The sequence below is a fragment of the Carlito syrichta genome, unplaced genomic scaffold (genome assembly GCF_000164805.1).
Source record: "Carlito syrichta isolate Samal-C Ts95f unplaced genomic scaffold, Tarsius_syrichta-2.0.1 Scaffold305279, whole genome shotgun sequence".
In the NCBI taxonomy this organism is placed as follows: domain Eukaryota; kingdom Metazoa; phylum Chordata; class Mammalia; order Primates; family Tarsiidae; genus Carlito; species Carlito syrichta.
In genome coordinates, this window is record NW_007249375.1 from 53,782 (window position 1) to 69,309 (window position 15,528).

Genomic DNA, 15,528 nt, shown 5'->3' on the forward strand with positions numbered 1-15,528 from the left:
CCCTCCCCGGTGACGTGCCTGGCCGAAGCCGCGATAGGGCGCTGTTGATGCCAGAGCCGCTGTCATGGCGTCGGAGGCGCTGGCTGAGGAGAGCCTGCCGCGGTCTCTATAGAGCGAGGCGGGAGGCCCGGTATGGAGAGCACCCCCGAGAGCCTGCAGCCGCTAGAACACGGGGTGGCGGCCGGGCCAGCGCCGGGGACGGATTCCTCGCAGGAAGGGCGACAGGAGAGCAGGCTCGCTGCTGGGGACGGTCCTGAGGTCTGGGCGGCGAAGAGCGGCGGCAGGAATGGGCAGGGGGCGGCGGCCGCCGGGAGGAGCCTCCCGGACTCGGCTTCTCCCGCGGGCTCGCCTCAGCTACCCGGACCTTGCGGCTCCCTCCCGGGCGTGGACTTGGAGGAGAGCGCTTTGGAGAGCCCTGCCGCCGCCGAGGCACCTCTGAGAGGGCAGCACAAGGTGACCGCCCCCCCAGAGACAGCCGAGGCCGGAACGGGTCATGGGCCGGGGCCGGCCGAAGACGCGCGAGCTCGCGCGGACCCCGCCGGCACCTGCCGGGCAGAGCTGGCGGCGGCCGGCTCCGAGGAGCCCAGCAGCGCCGGCGGCGTCAGCAGCAGCTGCAGCGACCCGAGCCCTCCTGGGGAGTCGCCGAGCCTGGACTCCCTGGAGTCGTTCTCCAACCTGCATTCTTTCCCCAGTAGCTCCGAGTTCAACAGTGAGGAGGGAGCTGAGAACAGGGTCCCCGAGGACGAGGAGGGCGCGGCGGCGCTGCCCGGCGCTGTCCCCCTGTGCAGGGAGGAGGAGGAGGAGGAGAGCGCTCAGGTGCTGGCGGCCTCCAAGGAACGCTTCCCGGGACAATCTGTGTATCACATCAAGTGGATCCAATGGAAGGAAGAGAACACACCCATCATCACCCAGAATGAGAATGGACCCTGCCCTTTGCTGGCCATTCTCAATGTTTTACTCCTGGCCTGGAAGGTACATTCTGCAGATTTCTACTTCCTTCGGCTTTTGGGGAGGGGGCAAACGGGGGCGGGGTGCTACTTCATGTCAGCTGATGGTTTCCGCTTTTCTTTCTTCATCAGGCCCCTTCCTACACAAAATTCATTCCACGTTGAAAGAATATTCCCATATATACATATAGATGTCAGAAAGAATTGCCCCTGACCTCAGGTTTCTCTTGTGGTGTTTAAAATAAGAGTTCAATATTTACTTGTGGTTGCTAGACTTACAAACAAGTAGGACTTAGAGCATCTTAAACCTTATTATTGTGAACGACATTTTCCTATGTTATTTCTTCTTACTGACCTTATCACGTATTGCAAGAGGATGAAGAACTGGAGAAAGTGATCTTAAGAAGTTACCATCAATCCATGATATCATGAGTAGGTTTTGACGTTCAGTCTATTTTCCTTGCCCCATTTGGGTGTGGATTACTTAAGGAATCGTGGTAGGGAAGATGAGGCTCTTTAGACAAATTCCTTTTAAGGAAAAACATTGGTCTGAGACCCAATTACCATGACTTCTTGGTTTTCAAAGATTGTTTTCATTTTGTGCATGATTTTTACTTGCATTATTACTTGTATTATTACCAGTATTATTACCAGTAACCATGCATCAGAATGTGTTGAAGGAGATAAAACCGTAACAACTAAAATAAGAAAAGATACATCTGAGGTGAAGGAGCAAAACAGGGAAGAGCATTCAAAAGTAAGTATATTGAAGGCTTAGAGTGAGTCACCTGCAAATGAAGTGTCTTATTTAAGCTTGCAGTTTTAGGGTGCTTAGAAGATATATCTCACAGCACCAGTTTTATTGATTTAATTGATAGTTATATTTGTAAATAAAAGTTCCCTAGAAAAAAATAATCAAGCAGGCATAGTGACATCTGTCTGTAATCCCAGCTACTAGGGAGGATCACTTGAGCCCAGGAGTTCAAGATCAGCCTAGGCAATATAGCAAGACCCTGTCTTTAAAAAAAAAAAAAAAAAAGGAAAGGAAAACGCTGGATTATTCTAATCCTTTAGGAAGAAAATCAAGCAGAGGGAATAAAATTAATTTCATGCCTTTATCTTCCTGTTACTAGCAAGAGCTGGTACAAGAGAAACAAAATGAGAAACTTTTCCATTATCTGGTGCATAATGGCACTCAGATATTTGGTGTGAAGACAGTGCCTGGTCTTGAAAAGCTGTCAAACTATTTGAGGTTGCAGCATTGACTTACTTGAAATTGTTTAAGAACAATGAATGCTAGGTCATATGAAACAAATGGAAATGCATCAGCAATCTAAAAATGGGAAATTTTCCTTTGGTGTGGCATAGTCCTAGAAAGCTTCATGGAATTTGTGGGCCTTGAACCAAGCTTTTAAAGAAGATAATTTGGAATAGCAGAGCAATGGAATCCCTGGGGGAGGTAAGAATATAAACAAAAGGAATGAAAATAGAATAAGTATTGTGTGTGTGTGTTTATTAGATGACAAAAGTGGTAAGTTAATATTGAAGAATAATAAAATTGAAAAGGTGAAAGAGCCACTTGACCGAGGTTTTTAGCTAGTTAGACTTGGTCCTGTGGGCCAAAGTTCTCAATCTTTTTTGTAGGAAGAACTAACTATGTGTTTTCTTTAGTCTTTTCTCTTTTTTTTAGTTTCTACATAATATTTCAGAAATTCAGAGGAAGGAGCAAGTATTTTTGTCAGGAGTATTTGGAGATAGATTCAAGAGTCAAGTTCAGGTTCAGACAGATTCAAGTGAGTGGTCAAATGTTTGAGTTCCCATTATGTGTGAGGTGCTAGAAATGCAAAGATGAGATGAGTATGATGCAAGTCTGCTCTCATGTAGCTTGCTATCTAGTGGGGTGGCAGACATATAAACAATAATTACAGTGCAAAACAAGCAGCTCTAATGTGCTACAGAAGTACAGAGAAAAGGGTGATTGAGGATAGGATGTGTCACAGGAAGACTTCATAGAAGAGAGAACCTGTAAACTAGGTCTGAAAGATGAATGAGAGAAGGCCTTTTGGGCCAAGGGAATAGTGTATTCAAAGATGTTGAAGCAGAAAAGAGTGCTGTGTTCTATTTGGGACCTCTTACCTTAGTTGAAGTACAGTGCAGGAGTGGAAGGAAATGGTAATAACAGGACAAAAAATTGATAATTTGAGTCAGACTGTGAATGAGCAGGCATGCTAATGAATTTGGAGATTATTTTGTAAATCTGTGATTCTCAACCTTGTTTCTGCTTCCAGCCCATTGATGTACACAAAAATCAATCATAAGTAATCATTAATGATCGATAGGGAGATAAGAGAAGCAAAGTAGAGCAGCATTCTCAAAATCAGCCAGGGATTCTAGAAGCCAAAACTATTTTAATAATAATACTAAGATGTTATTTACCTTTTTCATTTTCATTCCCTCACAAGTGTTGTGGAGTTTTCCAGGCTACGTGATGTGATGACATTGCTCTGACAGTTAATTGAATGTGTGCCTGTGTATTCTTATGTTTTAAATTTTTCTCAATTTAAATTTCCCATATAGTAGATATTGACAGATATAACCTAAAGACAGAAATTTGGGGGGGGGGGTTCCCAAATATTTTTAAGACTGTAAAGGACTTTGAGAAGAAAAAGTTTGAGAAATCCAGTAGCAGAGAAAAATAGTAAATAAAGTGTTGAAGGTAGTCAGATTTCAGAGGACTCAGGTGTTTACTGTATATGTACCTGATAATAGAGCTGTTATACATTTCTGGATAAAGGAATGACTTGAAGAGAGTGGTCTTTTAGCTTGAGATTAGTCTAGAGGTACTGACCGTAGTGACTGTAGCAGGAAGAATTGATGCAGGTAGCTCTTTTGGATAGGGAGTTATTTGCCTCCTCTCTTCAATGAGAATAATGTAGCAGTCCCAATGATGAATTCATCGCTAACTGGCTACAAGAAAAGAAGGAGATAACACCATTTTTTCAAAACTAGGTAATAGAGATTGTTTGTGTCTTTCAAAATATAGGGAATGTGTGAAGGGAATTATTTTAGATGGGAAAATTGATGCCAAAATTTGGTTGTGTTGAGTGGAAATGTCAGTTAGTGAAACAAAAATATAAATGTTCATTATGCTGCTAAAAGCATGGACTGGGTCTCAGAAAAGAGACCAAAATTATAGAGAAAAATTCAGTTGAGGAATTATTGCATAAATGTAGTAATGAGGATGTAGTAATGAGAATAAATGAATTCTCCATAGAGAGTACTGAACTATAGTTCTTAACTTTTTTCCATTCCAATATATGTGAGAAGTGACAGATTGCCAGCAGAAACATCCTCTCTGTCCTGCCTCTATTTTCCCACTCCCTCTCATCCCTTACCCCATTCTCCAGTAGATATAGAGAAAACAGAGGAAGAAAGATTGAATTGCGAGGAGGGGAGATCAGGGCAAGAGAGTAGAAAAACCAGCATAGGCACAATTAGGGATGTGCAATGAAAACTGGAAGTAGGACAATGTAATGATAGTCGGATAAGAGAATGTAATAAAAATGTGGTTTCATTACCATTATCAAATGCAGCTGCATCAAGGAGAGATTTTACCAAAAAAGACATGTGTAAGGATAAGGTCGCTGAAAATTCAGGATAATATAGAATCCTTGGGATAGGTGGTAAAATTCTTTTTAGAGAGGAACAACAATCTCATTTTCTGAAGGAAAGGAATGGATCCGGGAAGATACGGAGACAAGGTCATGTTAAGATAGAGAGGAAGCTGGGCAGTGTGGTTTGTGCTGGTAATCCCAGCCACTTGAGAGGCTGATGTGAGAGAATCTCTTGAGGCCAGGAATTTGCAACCAACCTGGGCAACATGGTAAGACCCTGGTTCTTTTCTTTTCTTTTTTTTTTTATAGTTACATATTTTTTATTTATGTCTAAAAAATCAGATGTTCACCGGGCTTAGTGACTCATTCTGTAATCCCACACCTTGGGAGGCTGAGGTGAGTGGATTACCTGAGTCTGCTGGTTCAAGACCCGCCTGGGCAACTTGGCAAGACCTCATCTCTACAATAAATCAAAAAATTAGCTGGGTGTGGTAGCGCGTGCCTGTAGTTCCAGCTACTTGGAAGACTGAGGCAGAAGGATCGCCGGAGCCCAGCAGGTTGAGGCTGCGATAGCCGGGAGCGGCCACTGCACTCCAGTCTGGGTGACAGAGTGAGACTGCAACTCAAAAAAAAAAATAAAAAATCAGATGCTAATCACATATACATAAACATACGCACATATGTGTACGTATATATGCATATATGTAAAGTAGTTCTAAGCTTCATACTAAACAAAATTATAAAATAAGTTATTAAGAAACAAGGTAACATGTGGGAGTTTAATATATGTTTACCAATGTTCTATGCGATATACTTAAGAATTTGGATATGTAGAAATAATTATCAATCTCAGTTCATACTAAAAAAGAAAAATAACAATAAAATAACAGAATTTCCTCAATCAAGAGAGATAGTTTGTGCCCTGGTAGAATTATGGAGTATGAATTTAAATAAAATCACATTGGAAGCCTCCCTAGGATAGAAAATCATAAAGTAGAAAACATAACATCTGTCCAGAGAGTTCTTAAAATTTCTCAAATAACAAAATCACTCACCTATTTCCAACATGACACAAAAAGAAAGCTTAAAAAATAATTTGACATGGATTTTCTAAATAAATAAACAGATATTTGCACCTTCTCCAAAAGCATCAGAAAGGTAGTCAGATCATGCAGTCCCTAACAAATCATTAAGTGGACTTTGATTTCCTCAGTAACCTTGAAAGGAGATCACTGAAGAAGCAGAGTTTTTGGAGAATTTCAGAACATGGAATAATAGATGTCCCTTTGTGACAGCAAGAGAAAGAATCCCAGACTTCTCAGAAATCATTTCCATTGGAGCAGACCACCTTCGCAAACCACATTTCAAGCTCTGCTTCCTCAACGTGTGTCATCTGCTTCATTCACTCCCATCTACCTGGGGGTTTGGCTAATGTGTTGTGTCTCTTCACATCCCAGGGCTCTTTCCTTTGCTCCAGACATGTCATCAGGTCTGGCTTAGAGACAACAAGGCCTAGAAACACCAGGTTTCTGTAGTTCTCTAACATCACGTTCCTGTACAATATCTGCTGAGTGGGGTCCAGGAATATCCACTCCTCTTGAGAGAATCCTATGACCACATCCTTGAATGTCAACAGCTCCTGAGAACCAGCCATTTTGTTCTTTTGCTCCTACTACTCTGGGATTTCTTCTCAGGTGAGATTATCTAATCAAGTCACACCTGCTAGAATACTCATCATCTCCGGCTTCCCGGTGTCCTGGTGTCCTCCCTACAGACTTCTGGGTCCTGACGGTCACAGGGCAAAAGCAAGATGATCTCTCTCTGAGACGATCAAGACCCCATTAAAAAAAAAAAAAGTAAATAGAAATTGAAGCTTCATATTTTCCATTTGGGCAGAATAACTATTGAACTCATCAGCAATTAAGAAAGTTACAGGCTGGGCTCAGGGTATTGTGGCAAGTGCCTGTCGTCCCAGCTACTCGGGAGGCTAAAGCAGGATGGCTTGAGCCCAGGCGATTGTGGTGGACTATGATTATGTCACTGCACTCCAGCCTGAGTGACAAAGTGAGGCTCTGAATTAAAAAAAAAAAAAGTACCTCAATTTACCCATGCTACTAACTGACAGTCTTTCTGTCTGTGCCTCAAACTCCTAAACATAATCTCTACTGAGAATTTTTTCTTCCCCCAGTACTCTGGGAAGCTGAGGCAGGAGGATGGCTTAAGGTCAAGAGTTCAAGATCAGCCTGGGCAACATAGCAAAACCCTGTCTCTACAAAAATAATTTCCATAAAACACATTTTTTAAAATGTAATTTACTTTTGTCACAAAATCCACCCCTTAATGCTTTGTAATCTTTTTTTTTTTTTTTTTTTTTTTGAGTTGGAGTCTTACTCTGTCGCCCAGGCTGGAGTGCAGTGGCATATTCACGGCCATCTCAGCATAGACCCACTGGGCTCCAGTGATCCTTCAACCTCAGCCTTCCAAGTAGCCAGAACTACAAGTACATGCTACCACGCCTGGTTAATTTTTTATTTATTGAAGAGACAATCTCTCTGTGTTGCCCAGACTGGTCTCAAACTCCTGGGGTCAGGCAATCCACTTGCCTCAGTCTCCCACAGTGCTGAGATTACAAGCATGAGCTACTGTGCCTGGCCGAGGTCTTCTTTAAAAACTGTTAGTATATCAGTTTTGCTTTGGTTTTGGTCTTCTGGAAATTGGAGTAGGAAGAATGGCTTGTTAGGATTATTAGGACTTGGGTTCTTCAATGATTGACGCATGGGGGAGTCAGTGGAATTAGAGAACTGAAAGTGAAACAGTTGGTCATCTTTTTTGGGGAGGGTGAAATCATGAGAAAATTAGCTGGATGTGGTGGCTATTGCCTATAATCCGAGCACTATAGGAGGCCAAGATGGGAGGATCATCTGAGGCCAGGAGTTCAGGAGCAGCCTGGGTAACATAGCAAGACCCTGTCTCTACAAAAAAAAATCTAAATAAAGAAATTAGTTGAGCATAGTGGCATGCACCTGTAGTCCCAGCTACCCTGGATGCTAAGGCAGGAGGATTGCTTGAGCCAAAGAGTTTGAGACTGCAGTTGCTGTGATCACACTACTGCATTAAAAGATTAAAAAACCATAGCTAAAAGATTACTCTGGGTGACAGAGTAAAACTCAATCTCAAAAAAAAAAAAAAAAGAAAAGAAAGTAAATAATGACAAAAATCAATAGATTGAACAAATTTGAGTGATTCCAAGGAAGTAAATGCATTTGTTCTGAATGAGAGATAACAGTTCAAATTACCAAATAGGGTAAGTACTGAGATGAAAGTGTTGGTTTAGGACTGATAGAGTAGATGAGCGTTCATATTCTGTTAAATAAATATTAAATAGCTGTGATAATCTAACAAATCAAGAAAGAAAGAAATCTATTCATTTAATTTAATTCGAGCTCAAATTTGTAATTCTGTTCAACTGACACCAGGTAAATTTCCCCAAATTTATGTCTTAGAATACGTTTTTATTTTGCTTTATTTTAGACCATATTAGATTTTTAAATGGTTTTTTTAAATCTTTTAGCTATGAAAATAATGTCATTTATAGGTATATTTGAGGGCTCAGACCCATTTAATTAGGTGTGTTTATAAAAATTAACAAGTCAGAAGAAATATAAATTTTAGGTTCTGATGATACTGGCTTTGTAACTCATGCCTGTAATCCCAGCACTGTAGGAGGACAAGGCAGGAGAATTGCTTGAGACCAGGAGTTTGAGACCAGCCTGGCATAGCAAGAGCCTGTTTCTCTTAAAACACACACACACACACACACACACACACACACACACACACACTGGCAGGAGAATTGCTTGAGACCAGGAGTTTGAGACCAGCCTGGCATAGCAAGAGCCTGTTTCTCTTAAAACACACACACACACACACACACACACACACACACACACACACACACACACGGCAGGAGAATTGCTTGAGACCAGGAGTTTGAGACCAGCCTGGCATAGCAAGAGCCTGTTTCTCTTAAAACACACACACACACACACACACACACACACACACACACACACCAAGCCTGGAAGTTTGAGACCAGCCTGGCATAGCAAGAGCCTGTCTCTCTTAAAACACACACACACACACAAACCAAGCCTGGAAGTTTGAGACCAGCCTGGCATAGCAAGAGCCTGTCTCTCTTAAAACACACACACACACACACACACACACACACACACACACACAGAAAAACCAAGCCTGGAATGGTGGCTCATGCCTTTAATACCTGCGCTTTGGGAGCTGGAGGCGAAAGGATTGGCTGAGCCCAGGGGTTTGAGACCAGCCTGGGCAACTTGGTGAAACCTCATCTCTACAATAAATAAAAAATTAGCCAGGTGTGGTGGTGCACATCTGTGATTCCAGCTACTTGGAAGACTACGGTGGAGGATTGCCTGAGCCCAGCAGGTTGAAGCTGCGGTGGCCATGAGTGTGCCGTAGCACTCTAGTCTCCAACTCAAAAAAAAAAGAAAGAAATTGAGTGATGGGTACTTAGCAGTTACTTTTCTACTTTATTTATGATTTAAATTTTGCATTGTAAAACATTTTTAAAATTTCTGCCTTAATATATATTTTATTGTAGAGACAAGGTCTCACCAAGTTACCCAGGCTGGTCTCGAACCCGTGGGCTCCCAAAGGGCTAAGATTATAGGCATTAGCCACCATATCCAGCCCAATATTTTTAAATATACAAAAGTTTTACTTTAATAATAGGAGGGAGTCCCTACTTTGGCATACTTTCGTTTTCTTTCAGAAATAATGTGATAGGTTCTGAGGCCAACACACATACAAAACAAACATATATACCTATTCTATACATTGTAATAGAGGACATACAGTATTGTAATATCTAATTGTTATATGGAGATTAGCATTTAATAGAAGGATGAATGAACTGTTTTAGTCTAAAATCCTGGAAACATATCCCTTCTCTTCCCTTTTGGGTAGGGAATTCTTTTCCCCATTTTCTCTTTCTTTGCTTAGCAGAAGCTGAGACCATCTCCTGCTTCGAGTCAAGGGAGAAATGCCAGGTTCCTAAAGCAGTATTTTTTAATATTAAACTCGTTTCTCTGAATATCAAACCTAGAAGCTATAAAATAAAGATTGATATGTTTGATTCTTTAAAATAAAAAAGCTTACTATTAAAAAGGAAAAACAAAAAGATATCCCCCCAAAAAACCCCAACATAAACTAAATCAGAACACATACTATGTATATTTGCCAGATTATATTAATATGTCTAAGCGGTAATTTTTTTTTGTTTTTTTTTGAGTTGGAGTCTCACTGTCGCCCAGACTGGAGTGCAGTGGCCGCCCCGGCCACCGCAGCCTCGACCTGCTGGGCTCCGGCGATCCTTCCGCCTCAGCCTTCTGAGTAGCTGGAATTACAGGCGCACGCTACCACGCCTGGCTCATTTTTTTGATTTATTGTAGAGATGAGGTCTCGCCTGCCCAGGCGGGTCTCTAACCCACAGGCTCAGACAATCCACTCACCTCAGCCTCCCAAAGGCGCGGGATTACAGCCTGAACCACCAAGCCCAGCCTTTCTTTTCTTTTTTTTTTTTTTTTTAAAGATGTGGGGTACAATTCACGGTTAGGTATACAAACGTTGATTAGGAAGGTACCCTTGTTGATGGGGTGTACCCCTCCCTCCCCTAACAGTTTCACTTAACTGCCAATCCCTCCCTACCTCCACTGGCAGTTTCCCACTACTACCAATCCCTTTCTTATAGTATTATAATTGTTCAAGGTCCCTTATGAGTGAAAACATATGGTACTCTGTTCTTTGTTTCTGTGATACATGACAGTATGATCGACTCTAAATCCATTCAAGTTGCTACAGGGCTAATTTCTTAATTTATGCAGAGCATTTGTAAATTACAAAAAGATGAGTGATAGAATGGCAAAATTAGCAAAAAGTCATTAACAGAATATTTAAAGTTCAAATGGATACATTCTGAGTCTCATTATCACCTGCAAAGTGAGGCATCATGAAGGTGAGCTTCTTGCCAGCACTTGAGTTTTTGCTCTGGTTCTCCCTCCTTGATGAAGTTTCTTTTTCATATGCTTTTCACAGACACTTCTTGTTTCCAACTAGGTTTTGCTTTTCCCCCTGACGTACAGGAACATTGTAATCACACAAAGTTTCTCATTTTCTCTTTTCCTAAAGTAAGCACAAAGCTCTTTTGAGGTTTCCCAAGTGTGTTTATTACTTATAAAAAAGGAAAAGCAGATGGTGAGCAAAGGTTCCATCTTAGCCACTGCCCACCCTGTTTTTAAATATAGATCCTGTAAGAAGAGATGTAAAACTTCACACAATTGTGGGGTTTTGTTTACACAAAAAATTTCAGTAACATTTCTGAACATTTCATTCCCAGTCTCTCCCAAGAATTAGGATTGGGGTTGTATTTTTGGATTTGTAAGATAAAGTAGTAAGGGCTGATGATAGTATGAATGCTACAAGTGGGTGGTCGCCCTCCTGTTAGTGATAGATGTGTTCTTTTCTCCTCTCCCCTTAACAGAGTAGTCTTTTAGTGAAAAACCTTCCCACTCCCCATTCAGCCTTATCTGTTGAGTCCCAGTTAAAGAATATTTGGGCCCAAGTGATGCCGCAATTATAGAGCTTTGAGTAATAATAGTAAACACAGTATCTGGACACAAAAATTAATTAATTTTGTGTCCAGATACTGTGCTAAGTATTTCATAGGAACTCTGTGTATTTTCTCTTTTAATTTTCTCAACTACATCATAAAATCCTTATGTAGATATTGTTCCTATTTTACATATTCAGAAAATTGAGACTCATAAAGTTTAAATAACTTGCCTAAGGTAAGATTATCACCCACTCCAGAGCCTGAGTTCTCATGCAGGATATTTGATTGGGAAGGTAAAGTTCAAGATACCAGTGAGCCTGTTGGACAACAGATCTGGGGCAAAATAGGGTGGGAGAGCCTGTGATAGAGAAGCATAAATAGACTTTGTGATTCCTTAGATCAAATCCTGGGGATCTGGTACTAGTTACTTTTATACAGGTGTCTTCCATTTTTCCCTTATGCTTTATCCCATGTCTTTGGAAGTACTTCTAATTTTAGAACCGTTGTTGGATTCTATGATGAATAAGCTTACCTTTCCCATCAAATTTATTAAATACGTTATTGGATGTTCTTCAATAATTGCTAACTTCCTCCTCTGCTGCCAGTACGCTAACTCAGGCCTTCTTCATCTCTCACCTAGACTACCTCAGTAGCCTTATCACTGGCCTCTTGTCTTACTCTTTTCCTGTCTATCTTGCAATCAATTAATGTGAAAGTTTCACTATCAGTTTTTCTTTGGGGAGATTTTTCAGCATGTAAGCTTGCTAAGATTCTTAAATATAAGTAGTAAATTTTGAACTGAAGATGCTTTATTTTACTAGTAAATCTTTTATTAGTAAATCTCGCTGTAACAACATTCTCCATTGCTCTAAAACACTTTGAAGTACATGTAAAATAAAACATTCTTGAAATATGTGAATATATATGCAGTTCCCGATGGTTTTAAATAGGCCTTGGTGTTTCTCTGATCTAAATTATGATTAAAAACTGATAGGGAAAATGTTTCAAATTAGCCTTTCTAAATTAGAGGTTGTTTCATAAAATTTTCCTGATTCGAAATAGTAAGTAGAAAAAAGTAAAAAGCCTGAGTTTTAACATTTTTAAGTACAATTATTATTCTTAGTAGTAAATGAATAGTACATATAAGAAATTTAAGTATAAAGCATGATAAATAATATCTTGTAATACATAAATTTTTATTTACCGGAACTAGAATTAAAGGCATATTGGAAGGATTCTTAAATTTTTGAGTACTGCTGGGCACGGTGGCTCACAACAGTAACCTCAGTACTTTGGGAGGTGGAAGTGAGAGGATTGCCTGAGCCCAGAGGTTCAAGACCAGCCTGGGCAACTTGGTGAGACCTTGTCTGTACAATAAATAACAAAATTAGACGGGTGTGGTGACATGTGCCTGTGGTTCCAGCTACTTGGAAGGCTGAGGCAGAAGGATCGCCTGAGCCCAACAGTTCAAGGTTGCTGTGGCCATGAGCGTGTCACTGTACTCCAGCCTGGGTGAGAGAGTAAGACTCCAACTCAAAAAAAAAAAAAATTTTTTTTAAGTACTTATTTTGAAGAAAGTAAGGAAGGCTGCATTTCTTTTCTTTGATTTCTATTAATAATATACCTTTCAAAGAATTTCTTTACAATTCCAACTCAAAATATCATGAATGCTATATATTCATGCTGACTATATGAATGTTTTATGTATATACAGTATACACACACATGCTGCATATTCAAAATTAGTGAAATTTGAACTATTATTTAGTTGTCCATTTTACCTTAAGTAATGCAAAACTACAGTACAAAAACATTATCTCCTGAGTTCTAATTCAATTTCCATTTGAATGTCAAACTTAACATTACAGTTCCAAAGTAGACATCATTTTCTTCTACAAAATTCACTTGCCAAATTTCTGATTTTTATTGATTGTATAAATCCAAATTTTTAGAGTCTCCTGAGTCAACTTTGATTATTCTTTCTCCATTATCCTCCACTTTTCATTGGTCACAAAGCTCCATCAAGTCTTGATTTAAAATATGTTTCAGATGATGTTTTATATAAGATTTCATTGGATGTAAGTGTTTTTTAAAAAGTTTGTAAATATTGGTATAATGGAAAGGATATTTGACTTTATTGTCAGATCTCAATCTATATCACAACTCTGTTGTTTACATTGGGTAAATTAACTTTTTAAAGCCTTAGTTTATTCTTTGAATGAAGGTAATAATACCTGCTTCGTAGAATTGTTGGGGTTAAAGGTAACATGCAAATTGTATGACAACTACTACATGTTCTATGTAATTACATTTTTTTCCTGACTTCCCTTGTCTAAAGAGCAGGCTGGGCAGAATGGCTAATGTCTGTAATCCCAGAGGCAGGAAGATGGCTTGAGGCCAGGAGTTCAAGACCAGACTGGGCAATATAGCAAGACTCTGTCTCTATAAAAAATAAAAAAAAAATAAGTAGGTATGGTGGCATGAACCTGTAGTCCTAGCTACTGAGGATGCTGAGATAGTAGAATCCCTTGAGCATACGAGGTTGATGTTACGTTGAGTTATAATCACACCACTGCACTCTAACCTGGGCAACAGAGCAAAACTCTATCTCTAAAATAATAAATAAATTTAAAAAATAAAGAGCAGACACTGAAAAATACTCAATTTTGTATTTTCTCAAGTATCTCCCCAACTTTCAAGAGGTATGGAACTCAAACTATGTATTTCTTGAGTACTTGTTAATTGGTATTCTGATGAGAAGTTTAATAATATGTTTTGGCTAGTAATTTTTGTACCATCACTTATATAAGCTGCTTCTTATTTCTTAGTTATTGCTGAATCCTCTGCATTTACCTTTTCTTTGGAATATCAAAATCACAGGTGTCAAAATTTTGGCATGTAATTTTTAAGATGCTTTACATTCCTGTTTAAGATTTTTTTTTTTTTTTTTTTTGAGTCAGTCTCACTCTGTTGTCTAGGCTGGAGTGCAGTAGCATGCTTACAGCCACCACAGCCTCAACCTGCTGGGCTCAGGTGATCCTTCCATCTCATCCTTCCAAGTAACTGGAACCACAGGCATGTGCCACTGTGCCCAGCTAATCTTTTTATTTATTGTGGAGATGAGGTCTCACCAAGTTACCCAGGCTGGTCTCGAATCCCTGGGCTCAGGCAGTTCTCTCACCTCCATGCCTCCCAAAGCCTGTTAAAAGATTTTTATAAACTTAAAATCAGTCAAAGGTTTAAAAAAAAGATTTTGCTAACAGTTTAAACACAAGCTTTTGTTATTTTCATTACTGATGTCACTTGAGTCTATTCTTAAATATACTTCACTCTTTAAATGATTAATAATTGCATGGGGAGACACCCCTTATCAACAGGGGTGCCTGAACAATGCATATTTGTAAACCTAACCCTTAACTGTACCCCACAATTTTAAAATTAAAAATTTAAAAATAATAATAATAATTGCAGAATAATAGGCTAAATTATTAGGTTTTACATTCTAGTGAAATATTTGGAATTGGAGTAACTATTTTCTTCCATTAATTTAAATATTCTTGTTGTATTTATATTAATAATTTCCTCAGGAAGTGTAATAAATAAAATACAATCCTATTTATAAGATACAACGTTATTTTCCTAGATAACAAAAATTTTATTTGGTGTCTATTTTTTTTTTCTTTTTTTTGAGACAGGGTCTCAGACTCTGTCACCCAGTCTGGAGTGCAGTGACACAATCATAACTCAGTGCAGCCTCAAGCTCCTGGGCTCAAGCAATCCTCCCACCTCAACTGCCTCAGTAGCTAGGACTACATGCTACATGCTCCACCACGCCTGGCTTGTTTGTTTGTTTGTTTTTTGAAGAGATGATGTCTTGCTATGTTGCTCAGGCTAGGTCTATTAATTTGACCTATGTGTTAACATGTCCTGAGGTTTTGCCCAAATTATAGGAACAGCATTTAAGCTACTTAAGAGTACCTTTCAAGTATCCTTTTATAAAGTATCCATTTATTTATAAACAATATGTTTTAGATAATTACTAAAATAGGACATATCTTATTTCTTTTTTTAAATTGTAAAATTTAAAATTTAGAGATTCAGACAGACTCCCACAATTGTTAATTCTATATTCTTAGCAAGCTATCCCATAACCTGTTTTTTCTTTAATAAAATCTAAAAACACAAAGGAGTGCAAGCCTCAGGTCATTAACAAAATTCTTGGCACTTGCTTTTGAAATGATGGTGGTAGAGGAGGAAAGCAAAAAAGAGAAGCAAGCTTTCAGGAAGATCTTCATTTGTGGTTAAAAAAATAATTGAGATC

General features: G+C 39.5%; 1 protein-coding gene across 2 annotated transcripts in view; it reads left to right on the forward strand.

The window, feature by feature from the left end:
* Window positions 1-6: 6 nt before the first annotated feature.
* The window catches only part of MINDY2 (MINDY lysine 48 deubiquitinase 2), a 73,519-nt gene continuing 57,997 nt past the window's right edge, over window positions 7-15,528 (forward strand). For both annotated transcript variants that reach the window (XM_008061469.2, XM_008061468.2), the window contains exon 1: window positions 7-972. In XM_008061469.2, the coding sequence (XP_008059660.1) occupies window positions 133-972 (840 nt within the window). In that variant the 5' untranslated portion in view covers window positions 7-132. The remainder of the gene's footprint in view (window positions 973-15,528) is intronic.